This window comes from Nannobrachium achirus (assembly GCF_963921795.1).
Source record: "Nannobrachium achirus genome assembly, chromosome: 22".
Taxonomy (NCBI): Eukaryota; Metazoa; Chordata; class Actinopteri; order Myctophiformes; family Myctophidae; genus Nannobrachium; species Nannobrachium achirus.
The window spans coordinates 10536717-10552428 of NC_137829.1; the positions used below are offsets into that span (position 1 = coordinate 10536717).

The 15712-nt window shown below is 42.2% G+C and overlaps 1 protein-coding gene across 1 annotated transcript in view; it reads right to left on the reverse strand.

Annotated features, from left to right (window-relative positions):
- The window catches only part of uxs1 (UDP-glucuronate decarboxylase 1), a 62133-nt gene that overhangs the window by 34831 nt on the left and 11590 nt on the right, over positions 1-15712 (reverse strand). The window contains exons 4-6 of the mRNA XM_080753170.1: positions 13549-13592; positions 9257-9317; positions 8073-8253 (exon numbers count right to left, since the gene is read on the reverse strand). Of these exons, the coding sequence (XP_080609296.1) occupies positions 8073-8253; positions 9257-9317; positions 13549-13592 (286 nt within the window). The remainder of the gene's footprint in view (positions 1-8072; positions 8254-9256; positions 9318-13548; positions 13593-15712) is intronic.

Genomic DNA, 15712 nt, shown 5'->3' on the forward strand with positions numbered 1-15712 from the left:
GCTGTTTTGCAGTGGATCTGTTTTACAGTGGATCTGTTTTGCAGTGACTTTATGAGACTCAGTCTGACGGTTGAGTGACAGGCCTCCCAGACCCAGTTGTTGCCATGTCTGCTTATTATAAGCGACTTTATTATTACCATTATTATTATTAATATTAATAGTAATTCTTCATCTCCAGAGGCGAGGGGCCGGCGGCCGACCGAGGGGCCTCTGGAGTCGGGGTCTGACCACCCGGGGACCCCCTGGAGCCCTGGGGACCCCCAGCGGACCCCCTGCTATCTAGTCCCATGTATTTAAAAAATGTTCGGCTCTACAATGGTTTCAATGGGAGGGCCGACATTTTTTTGGGGAAATCCGGGACTTAACCCGCACGGACACCCTCCAGGGGGCCCAGGGACCCCCGCAAAATTATAGCGCCGCCACTGCAGCGCACATAAACTTCCATAACTCGGGCTAGGAGCGACCGTTCGAGACGGGACCGGTACCCACACGTCCGGCTCGGGTCCCCGGAGCCGGCCGTGCCACTGCGCCGCCTGGCGGCCGACGCCAAACAGGAAGTGCCTCTATATCTCATGAACCGTTTGTCGTACAGACGCGTGGGTGGCGTCATATGACTTGATTAAGAGTCCTTGACCTTAATTGGTGCAACAGGAAGTGCCCTTCGCCAAACAGGAAGTGCCTCTATATCTCATGAACCGTTTGCCGTACAGACGCGTGGGTTGCGTCATATGAATTGATTAGGAGTCCTTGACCTTAATTGGTGCAACAGGAAGTGCCCTTCGCCAAACAGGAAGTGCCTCTATATCTCATGAACCGTTTGTCGTACAGACGCGTGGGTGGCCTCATATTACTTGATTAGGAGTCCTTGACCTTAATTGGTGCAACAGGAAGTGCCCTTCGCCAAACAGGAAGTGCCTCTGTATCTCATGAACCGTTTGTCGTACAGACGCGTGGGTGGCCTCATATTACTTGATTAGGAGTCCTTGACCTTAATTGGTGCAACAGGAAGTGCCCTTCACCAAACAGGAAGTGCCTCTGTATCTCATGAACCGTTTGTCGTACAGACGCGTGGGTGGCCTCATATTACTTGATTAGGAGTCCTTGACCTTAATTGGTGCAACAGGAAGTGCCCTTCGCCAAACAGGAAGTGCCTCTGTATCTCATGAACCGTTTGTCGTACAGACGCGTGGGTGGCCTCATATTACTTGATTAGGAGTCCTTGACCTTAATTGGTGCAACAGGAAGTGCCCTTCGCCAAACAGGAAGTGCCTCTATATCTCATGAACCGTTTGTCGTACAGACGCGTGGGTGGCCTCATATTACTTGATTAAGAGTCCTTAACCTTAATTGGTGTTTCCTTCGTCAAACAGGAAGTGCCCTTTGCCAAACAGAAAGTACCTCTATACCTCATGAACCGTTTGTCGTACATGTGTGGGTGGTGTCTTATGACTTGATTAAGAGTCCTTCAGCAATGATGACCGGGCCCTCGCAGCTCTACCCACGTCAAAAGGGGCAGCAGCCATCAGAAGAGATGCAGGGCTAGTTAAACCAATTAAGCTGAAGGACTCTTAATCAAGTCATATGACACCACCCAAACATGTATGACAAACGGTTCATGAGATATAGAGGTACTTCCTGTTTTGCAAAGGGCACTTCCTGTTGCACCAATTAATGTCAAGGACTCCTAATCAAGTAATATGAGGCCACCCACGCGTCTGTACGACAAACGGTTCATGAGATATAGAGGCACTTCCTGTTTGGCGAAGGGCACTTCCTGTTGCACCAATTAAGGTCAAGGACTCCTAATCAAGTAATATGAGGCCACCCACGCGTCTGTACGACAAACGGTTCATGAGATACAGAGGCACTTCCTGTTTGGCGAAGGGCACTTCCTGTTGCACCAATTAAGGTCAAGGACTCCTAATCAAGTAATATGAGGCCACCCACGCGTCTGTACGACAAACGGTTCATGAGATACAGAGGCACTTCCTGTTTGGCGAAGGGCACTTCCTGTTGCACCAATTAAGGTCAAGGACTCCTAATCAAGTAATATGAGGCCACCCACGCGTCTGTACGACAAACGGTTCATGAGATATAGAGGCACTTCCTGTTTGGCGAAGGGCACTTCCTGTTGCACCAATTAAGGTCAAGGACTCCTAATCAATTCATATGACGCAACCCACGCGTCTGTACGGCAAACGGTTCATGAGATATAGAGGCACTTCCTGTTTGGCGAAGGGCACTTCCTGTTGCACCAATTAAGGTCAAGGACTCTTAATCAAGTCATATGACGCCACCCACGCATCTGTACGACAAACGGTTCATGAGATATAGAGGCACTTCCTGTTTGGCGTCGGCCGCCAGGCGGCGCAGTGGCACGGCCGGCTCCGGGGACCCAAGCCGGACGTGTGGGTACCGGTCCCGTCTCGAACGGTCGCTCCTAGCCCGAGTTATGGAAGTTTATGTGCGCTGCAGTGGCGGCGCTATAATTTTGCGGGGGTCCCTGGGCCCCCTGGAGGGTGTCCGTGCGGGTTAAGTCCCGGATTTCCCCAAAAAAATGTCGGCCCTCCCATTGAAACCATTGTAGAGCCGAACATTTTTTAAATACATGGGACTAGATAGCAGGGGGTCCGCTGGGGGTCCCCAGGGCTCCAGGGGGTCCCCGGGTGGTCAGACCCCGACTCCAGAGGCCCCTCGGTCGGCCGCCGGCCCCTCGCCTCTGGAGATGAAGAATTACTATTAATATTAATAATAATAACTAGTCCTTACCCGTTCAAAGATATGAGCTCCGAAATGATGTGCAGTGTGTGGGTTATGGGATGTGCACTGACTGTGCACACGGTATATGAGGGATGGAAAGTAACTTTAACTGGTACTTGCATGATAATATGTAGGAGCATCAATGTAAGAAATACCCGTTTCGTTTAATGGCTATGTGTGTGTGTGTGTGTGTGTGTGTGTGTGTGTGTGTGTGTGTGTGTGTGCAGCGGTTTGGACCGTGAGACCATCCGCAGAGTAGTCTGTGTTTCTTTTTGAGAGGGTCGGTCCGCCTGAAAAACGCGTTTTGGAACGAAACGGTTACGTTTTGCGCGTTTGTGACGCCCTCTACGGGTGGAATTGGAAATGCTTCTGGGGATTTGTTGAGTAAGCCACCCGCAACCTGTGGCAGAAATTCAGTGTTGACTCGACGTTTTGTTTGTGATTTATGGCTATTGTTTGCAAAACGGGCCCCTCCCGCTAACTTTGGAAGCCCGTTACGAACGAACGGTATGGACTATCAAAATATCCCTTGACTATGTTCATTGCATGGGTTCAGAGATCATGTGTACCCATTTTCGTGACATTTGAAGAAAATATGTAGGAAAAGGAGCAAAAAGTGTGTTTTGGAGAAAATTCAAAATGGCGGAAAATCTATCCTGACGCAAATGGGCGGGGCCTATATGGGGAGATGCGTATTGACCCAAGGAATCCAGGGAAAAAAGAATTTTAATTTTTCGACCTACGGTTCAAGAGTTACAAGGCAAGTAGGCCGTTATAGCGCCACCATGAGGCAGAGTGGAAATGCTTTTGGGGATTCGTTGAGTATGCCACCCGCGACCCTTGGTTAAAATTCAGTGTTGACTCGACAATTTGTTTGTGCTTTACGGCTATTGTTTGCGGTCCCATCCTGCTAATAACTTTGGAAGCCCGTTACGAACGAACGGTACAGACTATCGACATATCCCTTGAGTATATTCATTGCATGGGTTCATAGATCATGTATACCGCTTTTTGCGACATTTGAAGAAAATATGTAGGAAAAGGAGCAAAAAGTGTGTTTTGGAGAAAATTCAAGATGGCGGAAAATCTAGCCTGGCGCAAATGGGCGTGGCCTATATCGGGAGATGCGTCTCGACCCACGGAATCCAGGGAAAAAATAATTTTAATTTTCCGACCTACGGTTCAAGAGTTACAGGCCGAAACGTAAAGTGGACTGTTATAGCGCCACCATGAGGCCAACTGACAAAGTTATTTTTTATTTAATCCTTGATATCATTATAAATCTCCTCTCAGAGTTTTGTAACTGTAGCCCCTATGGTTTGCGAGAAAAAAAATATTGAATGTGAGTTTTTGCGATTCCCATTATAAGTCAATGGGAAAAATTAATTCACTAATAAATTAATATCAATTAAACGATTTGTGAAAGTGAAAAAAGGGCTTCACAGTTGTGTCAGGTGTGTTCATATGCTAATGGTGATGCGATTTCAGATCAATTGCTCCAGCCACTGAGGAGAAACGCTGTGACAGACAGACAGACAGACACTCAGACACTCAGACAGACATTCGCTAAATTATATGTTAGATGGTAATAATAAAGTCGCTTATAATAAGCAGACATGGCAACAACTGGGTCTGGGAGGCCTGTCACTCAACCGTCAGACTGAGTCTCATAAAGTCACTGCAAAACAGATCCACTGTAAAACAGATCCACTGCAAAACAGCTCCCCCTAGTGGCGGAAAAGAAATCCTCACAGCAGACGTGCATGATCTGTGGATTTATATGATGTGTATTTGTGATTTGTATTTGTGTTTTGTGTTTGTGTTTTGTATTTGTGATTTGTATCTGTGTTTTGTGTCTGTGTTTTGTGTCTGTGTTTTGTATTTGTGATTTGTATTTGTGTTTTGTATCTGTGATTTGTATTTGTGATTTGTATTTGTGTTTTGTATTTGTAATTTGTATCTGTGATTTGTATCTGTGTTTTGTGTTTGTGTTTTGTATTTGTGATTTGTATCTGTGATTTGTATCTGTGATTTGTGTTTTGTGGATTTGTATTTTGTGGATTTGAATCACAGATAAAAATCAGAGATGCAAATAACAAATAATAATACAAATCACAGATACAAATCACAGATACAAATCACAAATACAAAACACAAATACAAATCACAAATACAAATCACAGATACAAAACACAAATACAAAACACAGATACAAATCACAGATACAAAATACACAGGAATCTGACCTTGTGAGTTTCAAATCTGGGCATGTGAGTTCAAAATGTGGAAACACAAAATTTCAAAAATTACAAAACTGGAGGTACGCATTTGTGAATTATGAGACTGTTCTGGCTCCATAACAAAGCCCCTGACTACCTGTATATGTCTGTCTGCCGTGCCCATATATGGAGATTTCTGTATTCGTCTGTCTACCTGTGTCCCTTTTATTCCCCATAATTCTGCATGTGGGTTTGTTAACTTTGTTTATGATAATTGGTGCATTTATATAGTGCCTTTATCCAAGGCGCTTTACAGAGATTGTGCATTACATTCACCCATTCACACACATTCATACACCGATGGCGGTGGAAACCTTGCAAGGCACCAACCTGCTCACCGGGAGCAATTGGGGTTTAAGAGTCTTGCTCAAGGACATTTCGACACTAACTCTTGGGGAGCCCGGGATCGAACTGGGAACCCTATGGGGACCTTCTGTGTTCTAATGACGGTTTCTCTACCCCTGAGCCACTTTATGGTTATGTCTGAGTCAGAGTCTATTTTAATATAGGAAGGATAATAAGCTTAAGCTTATCATTCTTTAAGATTTAAAGCATAATAACACTTTGGTAGACGTTTGGGTTGAGTAGTTACCTTGCCATAACTCCAAATATTGGTGAAATACTTCAATAGTTGCTGCTACGTTGATTAGAAATTGATATTCCAAAAATAGTCTCCCCATTGAATTACATTGCATGGTGAAACCGCTTTAAATGTCACTCTTTTAGCATATAAACGCACATAAAGACTTTCTGACAATTCTGACAATATATGACAAACCCCAGTACAACATTTAAAAAAGAGAAAAATGTCAACTTCATGTTGTTTTACTATTTGAATTAGAAGAAGACTGGGTGTATATTAAAACTGCCCTTATATGGCGTGTAGGCGTTATCTATTTTAAGATCAAGTTAATATTTGGAACGTTTTGGTGCATCCGGGGTTGGCTTCTCTTATTATTTCTCTTAACAGACAAGAGAAAATATCAGAAATATAGAACATTGCTGCATGAGGCCCTTTGATTATATGTATAATATTATTCCTTTCCAATGACATTATTTGTCTCTAATACCTCGGAAAACCCCGTTATAATGGATGAAAAAGAAAAAAAAAAGGAACTATCACTGACCAACCAAAAGGAGATGGTTTCATAAGGTGTGTGTAGTGTCTATTCTGTACAGGAAAACAAAGCCTTGCTTTCACGAACAAGGTCCTTCTTTGACAGAGACCAATCATATCTAATCATGGCTCTGCTGATCGTGGTAACGCAGTGAAAGCAATTTGCAATGCATTGAGCACATCTGAGAAGAGCATCTCTCAATCACAGCCTTGACAACCATTTTTTACTGGAAATGACAGGGATTTGCTTTTCAAAGGGATGCCATTCATCGCAGAGTATGAAAGATCGTGACATGGATAGATGTCACAACTGAAAGATACAAATGGACGTATGCAATGGAATAATTATACTTGTGAACAATACATAGACATTAGATTGCATCCGTTTTAGGAAATATACATTTAAATAATAATATCCACCTTGGCCATACATTTTTTGGCCATACACGCTGAAAACCAACATCAATTAACCTTGTTGGACTGGCTTTGACACATCTCCACTACCGCTTTATTATAGAAGTACAGACTGCAGGACACCATTATGTACTATATATTGGTTACTATTGTTCTGTTTTATATGCAGATTTAACTTAGCTTATTTATCACTATATTTGGTCTGATTTTAAAATAGGGGTGTTGGCGGTTAACCGATTAATCGATTAACCGACCGTTAAGAAATGACCGGTTATGCTTAACGGTTAATTTAACATGATCGCATTGTCCTGGTGCTGGAAAGTGTTATTTGACTATGGGGATGAGATTTTGTTAAACAGGCTGCTGGTTTGGTGTCGCACGATGCTTTGTTTTCTTTTCCTCCTTGCCTTGAGCTCGCTTGGAAATCAAAAGGCAGCGCCGCCGCGTGCGATGATTTTGTCAAGATTGACGATAAAACACAACACAAAGAATGTGCATCCCTCGTTGTCAACATCAGTGTTGTCAAATCAAATTAATGCGAGACACCCGGTCCCGGTCAGAGAGCAGTGGCAGACTTAACTGTGAAACAAGCTCTGGTCTAACGCTATGGACCAGAGCTAACCGTGAAACCAAACTTCGCAGAACTTGTGCTGCATGTGCAGAAAAGATGATTTGACATGTGCCCTGTCGCGTAACGACAGCGCGACGAGAAGAGAGAGTACACTGCTGAGGTAACCGGAACAATTGCCCCAAAACACACTCGCCCCCAGTGTTTTGTGTGTAGGAATACATGAAGGATTTGATCCCGGTGGCAGGGGCGATCATGTTTTGGGATGAGTAGCGCATTTTGCACCCTCATCTCAACAGCGCAGCAAAAAAAGGTTGAAAAAAATAAAAATAAATAATAATAATAATAATTAAAAAACGTTAATTAACCGGTTAATGCTGACGGCTAACCGGTTACTAAATTAACAGTTAGTGACATCCCTATTTTAAATATTGTGTGTTTTTATTGTTTTTGTGTGGACCCCAGAAATAGGAATCCAAATAAAGAATAAAACAAGACTGATGTCATTAAACTGGGGTACCTAGTTATTATTTAAATGCATGAGGGCAATGACAGAGCCAAGGGGGTAAGACAAATACTTGACATGGGTATTATTGATAATTGTTTTGACATTTCTGTCCAAGTACGGGCATTGAGAGTGAGAGTCTTGGGTGAACTATTCCTTTAACCCATTTAGAACGGGTACACATTTTGTGTATCATTATTTTATGCTTTAACTATTGAAAAATAGCAGATATACAAGCTCACAGCGCGGCACCGAGTGCCGCGCTGCGAGCTCGTAGATCTGCTATTTTTGAAAAGTCGTGAACATTAGAATTTTGACCCGATTCTATAAGTGTCTTTTGAATCCTTCTAATTCTAGGCCTAAATGGGTTAAGATCAAAAATTCAAATTAATAGTTAGATGTTGTAAATGTAAAAAGAACTTTCCTCACCCTCAATATAGAGCGGCTCAACCACATCGTGATTGATGAGCTCAAAGTTCTCGTGGCCTATCCAGTGTTCCACGTTTCTCTTCCTGCCCGTGAAAAAGTTGTCCACCACCGTCACCTCATGGCCATCCATCATCAGTTTATCAGTCAGGTGGGAACCCACGAAACCCGCCCCACCTGTGATCTGGTGTAAGAGTGGACACAAGATGATCCAATTAGAAAATGATCAATCTTTTATTGTGATATTAAAGCAAACATGCCCGACTCCCTGTGCATTGATTGCTCAGCCTCTTTACTGACCCTTCTCGAGCATCTGCCCTGGCTTCAATGAGAGGTGATATTATTCTGACACATCTCAATGCGAAGATGAAATTTGCAACACTTAGAAGCACTTACTTGGATGAGTTATTGTGACAAATCACCTTAACCTGGTTGTGGTTTGAATCGTTTGGCTAGTTACACCCTATATAATGCTGATAGTGTCTTTTTTCAGCGACACACTGCTGCTGAAATTAATGTACTGGAAACATTGACAAATAACCCCTTTTGTATGCATCAACATGTACAGTATACATGAACAAAGATAAATGCATCGATCTATGTCTCTCACACGCATACAGACAAGGTTTCATTATAACAGTATCCATGCCAACACACTGCTGTATGAATCTATTCTAAAGTGAAGAGGAAGTGCATTTTCTCCATGAGCGGCAAGGAACATAAAGCTAAGGAAAAGCTGACCGGTGAAAATCATAACAGCATGGCTGCCATGTGCAACGTCAGTGCTTGAAGGCCAAGATCTGAGCTATGTATGTGTGGAACTCCATATTTACGCAAATACAGTATTTGTGTATGTGTGTAACTATATTTGGGCAAGATCTGTGGGGTACATAACAGACTGGGATATACAGTACATACATACAATGATGGATAATGATTGGTGTCACACTGTGAAAAAGTAATTGAAATGTTATTGGATGACTAAGCAGGTACATTGACTGAATTGAGGACAAGAGGGGTGCAAGGTGAGAGATGAAGCAAGCCAAAGATTAGTGGATTGTGAATTATGAAAGTATCATAGGATGCAAAAAGTGATTTTCAAGAGTATTACCGAGTAAACTACAATTGCTACAAGACAAGTGACTACTTGAAAGCAGCTATGCGTGCATGTGTGCTATGTCACATACCAAAATTCTCTTCCGATCCTTTTCCGACAGGAATTTCACAGGAGGGTATTTCTGAGAAAAACTGTAAGAATAGAAATGAATTGTTCGATGAAGGACATTTAGGAGAAAGACATAGGCCTAGTTAAAGACATAAGAATCAGTAATGAAAACCATTATTTGAAATGACAGCATTAGTACATTCAGAACATTTTCTTACAAGGTTTCTTATAACGCATTTTTACTATTTTATGAGGAATGCTCTACTACGAAACAGAAAGATGAATTACTACCTCCCATGCACTTCAAGCCTGATTTACAGTAAGCTTTGGTGACAAAGTGACAACACAACAGCCATAAATTAGCTTAGCATAGACACAATGCTTACACAAAACACACAGCGCTCAAGAGTGTTAAACAAACTACAGTCTTGTAATTATAATGGACAGAGTTATAGGACCGAGGTTGGCGTCGCTAGAGCAGTGCAGCAAACAGCAGGACATGAGCAAAGAGAAATAAGCAAGGACAAAAGAGAAGTCCGTACTTTAGCTAAGAGCTGACTGTGAATACAGCTCAGCGATAAATGGACTCTCATTGAGTCTAATGGGAACGCTTTGCTGTCCTAAGTCTCATGTTAATCAAATCCATTTAGCTCGCTGAACAGTAGCCAGGAGTGGCAGGTCTAAACGGCTGATTGTTATTTAAACTGAGTGGGGGGTAGCGTGGAATCCATTTATTTTTCTATCAGTAGGTCCCACCGCTCAATCATTTTTTTCTCAACCTCATCTCTGGGAGATGTCCCATTATGTGAAATAAGATTTCTGTCTGATTTGGTCACAGCGCATGCTGAAGTCTTCTATAGTGCCGGACAAGAGGTAATGTATTGTGAATCTATTCTTAGGGCAGAATTGAGTCGATTCTAATGGACATGTGTCCCACTCAGTGTTGATTTATTTGACGAAGACGATGACTCCCACTCCCATCCCATTATGTAAAACCCAGTGAGTCGACAACCATTTCAACACTGCAAGCTCTGTCGAAGTTATAACCAACTGGCCTTCAGCAGCCAACCCACCCACACCACCCTGTAAACACACAGTAAAAAACAGTATTTAACACTAAGCTTACAATGAATGTACAATAATAATTGGCTCTATTTGTGTGCTTTTGTCCTTCTGTGAGGGCCAGTGTGTGAGAGCATCTAATCAACGGCACAGCTGGACCAACCGGAAACCTTTTAGGCACACTCCCAGTAGGGTCCAATTTTGTCACCGGTTAAAACACACTGGCTGTGAATGCTGTGCGTCAAAACAGCCCCCCATTAACACTCACTTGCTGCCATTTAACAATACCTTCGTACTCCAATCCTGCCATGAGTCTCCATAGACTTCCATGTAATCAGTAGTGCACGGATAATGCACACCCATGCCTAGATCATGCACCACGTGTGTCCACATTGCTCACAGCTTTCAAACAAAAAAATCAGAATGGAAATCCGTTCAGGCATTCATGAGTTAACAGCCACTATGTTTTCCTATAATGTAAACAAAAATGGCTGCCATGCTTGAAAGATGGGGTTGCTATGGGGGTTAAACATGCGATTTCGCGATCGCTATCATGCCTACTATCGTTTTTGGGGTCAAAATTCTTTTTTTGAAAAAAAAATTTTTTGATTTTTTTTTTTTTTCCAAAATTCTCGGGTTCCTCGGGCATGGCAGGGAGGTACATCGCGAAATTCTCGGGTTCCTCGTTTTTGGCAGCAAATGAGTTAATGTCCATGTACAACCCCCACACCGACGGCATGATGTGCATGGGTACTCGTCGGCATGTCGCCCGAAAACCCTTCTCATCACTCTTCTACATCCAAGGGTTACTGCCACTGAATTGTTTTTTATGCATTCAGGTACCCGTGGGCATGGCAGATTCCCAACCTGCCGACTCCTCCCAACCTGTTGTCAAGGCACAAATGGATGGAGAGACTGATCATTGAAATAAGAAAAATATCTAGAGTCAATGACAATCCTGTCACCATAAAACACTTCTAAAGAAGAGAATGCCTGGTCAGGAATCAGGTGGGGAATCAAGTTGCCAGGAATACTCAACAAATGTCCTGCTCTGTGTTCTCAATGGTGAAGCTTAAGCCTGATAAACACTTCAAAATTGTCCATTCGATGTCTGAACTTCTTGCGTCAGTTTGTGTTGCATGCATGGTCACACTAGAGAGGGATTTCAGAGGTGTTTGTACTGTACATCCTGGGGGTTGGTTCGAGAGACTAGGCTGTTCTAAACTACAGCTGCTTTCACTGCTGGCAGGAAAAGGCCTGGGCTGAATACAGAAACACAAATAAATATGTCACACCACCCAACCTCTGACCAAGCACACTGTTCAAACTTTCTTTGGGCAGTTAGAACATGTAAGCCTAGAGATAATACAGCAAGCAGACCAATCAGCGCAAGCTGACTCAGACTGCCGCAATGAGCACAAGGGCCAGCTGCACCTGGCAAGTTCTAAACCTCCCCACACCATTAAAGCTATACTGTGTAAGTTGCTCACCTAGAGGTCAGTAGCTCTATAGCAAACCGCGGTCGCGTCCGCGTCTTTCGGCCGTTTTTCGCCGCGGACCACCCCCGCGTCTGCCTCCACCTCGCCGAGATCTATCTTTATAGGGGTCCCTGGTTCCTGTGCGTTCAGGCATTCCGGAGAAACGGACTCCTTCACCGAGTAAATGCTGTTGTTATGTTGAGGCAAGCTACACGGGCGCCTACAAATATGGCCGCCGTATTGTGATAGCGACCCCACTTCAAGATGCGCTGTGATTGGCCGGCAGTGTATAACCCTCGCTGTGATTGGCCGGTAGTGTATGATGACGCAATTTTGCCGCGAAATTCTCCCCCCCTCACGGCTCATAGAAAACATAATAAAGAGAAGGCTTCAGAAGCTGAAAATAACGGAGTGGGTGTTCTAAAACTTTAGCGATTTAACAGTTAGGACAATTTTAAGATTTGTTTTATAAAAAAAGTTACATGGTATAACTTTAAATTCACAGGGGAACTTATTTGTTCTCCGCTGCAGTTCCTCATTGACAGTAATGTTTCATTAGATTCATTTGATGTTGTGTTTAAAATAAAAAACACCAGTAAGACTCCCTAATCTGGAAATAAAAGACTGTCACGTCGCATACAAAAACTTTAGAAGGCAATGGTAGCCAATCAGGAGGGAATATGGGATATGGGACAGATCCATTTTGATGACATGACTTTTGAGATACTGTGTACCGCTGTGTGAGATGGCAAAAGTGTGAAGTGACGTGTGACGGACAGACTGACAGCCGCGGGAGGTTTTGATAGTTGTCGCAATAAAGTCAGCAACTTATTTCCATTGTGGTCCTTGGTCTTGGACAAAGAAAATGTTACAACAAAGAACAGGCCAAAGAACACATAAATAAAACACATAAAAAACTGTTCACAGCATACAGTAACTACAAATAAATTAAACAAGTGACTGTGCTATTCTGCAACATTAAATAAAATATGTTGTAATAGTATATTCTCATTGTCTGTGTGAATAATTAAGGCTATGGATAAATGATGGCCCAGCATTCATTGTTGCCCAAGGTTATCCAACTGAGGTCTTCTGCCAGAGCCCCCCTACGCCACACACACAAAGCACAATCAGAATTCCAAGTTACACACACAAATGTTTGCTTTTAGCTATAATCCACAAGCCTTGCAAGGATAATACACATTTAACACACTATCCTGACAGGATAGGGGGCATGCTGTCTTTGTTGTGTTTGGTTAGCGGTCTTAGAAGATTACAGATTACAGTACATTTGCTGCAGGGTCCAGCGCCACTTCTTGAGGTAATGCATAAACAAAATAACAATTACCAACCAAAGATGTCTATTATGGTACTACAGTTCTGTCATTGTTCTCAACATGAATGAATGAGCAATGGCTAAAATATTCATTCAGCTTTTATTTCTTTTACCTTTACACATGTCACATCATATTGAAAGGTTGTGTAAAAGAAAAGCGGAGCAGAGTCTGACAAAGCTTCTTGAAGTTACCTCTAATTACTTCAACCCAGCACCACCGAAGGAATAGGGATGTGTGGGACTAGACAATATTGTACACTCATTACATATGAATGGCTCTCACACAAACAGGAGTGAGAAAATACGTTGCCTCAGAGCATTCTGACATACAGATATATACTTTATACAGTATACACTGTATATAATTGATATACACACGGACAGAAAGACAAATCGATCTTTAATCTTGAATATACAGTAGCCATGTTGCATACAAACCTCAATTCCAGATCACGAATCTTCTCTCTGAGGGGGGCCACAGCCTATGGGTGAGACAAGAGTAGACGTAGGATAAGGAGACAAAGTAAGTGCTTCAGTGGTGACCAACTGAATGGACCCTTCAGTAGTAGCACACTGTTCATTCCATCCATTTGCTATTAGAATCATGAATTCAGCTGAAAGTACACAAATGGTGTCAAACCAAACATGACCTGTGAATTATCCTTGTGTGAATGGTATGTACTTTTGGCATTACATCTCATTATTACCTTAACTTGAAATGTGTCTATGGTACTGCAGTTTGTTTCAAATCATTTGACATTATGGCATGGCATTCAATGGGAGTCTATTCACCAGAGAGCAATAGAAATGTCAGGAGCAGTAAGGGCATGTATTGAAATGAAGCGTCATAGATTCCTCTTTGAACTTTAAGGTCAACCAGATAGCAGACAGACTTTTTTAATGCAAATACACCATTCAATAAGCTACCATTTGGATCCATTAATATGGTGATAATAATCTGTTACATTTTCAATATTGTGTGTGTGTGTGTGTGTGTGTGTGTGTGTGTGTGTGTGTGTGTGTGTGTGTGTGTTCACACACGCATGCAAATGATTGGTTATGTAACTGACTTTTCAATTCTGTTTGCGTGTGGATGTGTGTGGTTTTATTATGTAAATAATCCTTGTATATACAAAAAGAAAAATGCATCACATACAATCACGGTCCTGAATTTGAGAATCTGTCGTCCATCAAAAAACTAGTACGGTACATAAAATGTGTATTTTGCTTTTTATGATGGGATATGGCTAATTGTAGGATAAAATTTGTTTTCCTCTAAAAAAGAAGGAAAGGCTGTTTTGGTTCTGGTTATGTCATGACATGACATTACCATGACGGGCAACGTACCCCAGGATCAGAAAATAATATTTGGTGACCCATAGGCACCCCTTAGATCGAAGAACTGTTGTACCCATTGTCAGAGTAATTACTGAAGTACCCACACATGGCATGGGCACCAATTTAGGTTTCTCAGCTTCCTTGTATCCTGATGGCTGACGACTGACACAGACCTGGGAAGGTTGAAAATGTACACAATCCTCCTCAGAAGGAGCTCAAGCAGTAATATACAGTAAAAGGCAGAAATGTATTTCCCAGTGGATATATGAATAACTATGAAGTGGAGACAACTAGTGTTTGCTCGCTGGAGCGAGCCCACAATAATTATTATTATCATCAAGCCCTGCCTACCTCTCAAGGAGTCTGAGAGACCTACCAGAGAGGCCTAGAAACAATGCCTCAGCCTCAGAACTCAAAAACTCCAGTTTTTGTTTTTCGATTCTTGGAATTCATAAGTCCCTCCCAATTACCGCTTGGCACATTCAATCGATGGGTCATCTGAACCCCAAATCTGGAACCATTTGGTCTATCGCTCCTTGAGTTATGCACCGGACAGGGATTTGCGTCACTTTTTTTGCAGACAGAGATTTAATGGCTTATAGTATGAGGATGATTATTATTATTATTATACTGTAGATTACTTGTATTGTCCCCCTATCACAGGAAGGACATGATGTATAACTGATGAATAAATAATATAAATTATAGATACGATTTAAGATCGAGATTACATTTTCCGCTGTCAGTCTGGATACATCAAATTTCTGAGATTATAATTTAAAGTTTACTGTTCATTAACTATTCATAAACTTCTCGATAGAATCTCAAGCTTTTGATCTGATACTTTGTACTAACACATGGACATCATTATGGATTGTCATTATGGAAAAAGGTAGGGTCTAATGCTATCTGTTCCAGGGTTTGTGCTAAATCTGCTTGATGCCTGTTTTATTATTCAAACAAGAAAATTGAGATGTTAGAGATAGCACCAAATATAATTTAATGCCTGTCCTGTTATAACGTTTTGACGTTATCATTGCGACTCTAGGTCTCATTTAGGTCTCAAAAGGAAAACCTGCAGAGCATGTCCAACTGTCCGTCACGCCTCATGTCACTCTCCATATATGGCCAAGATCCCTGATGTCATCAATATTAAGCCCATATCTGGGAATGCCATATATGGACATATTGCGTCAGTGTCATTATAACCAGTGTGTTTGTCACAACACGAGTCACACTTGCAAATTAATTCCGTCCTTATCCC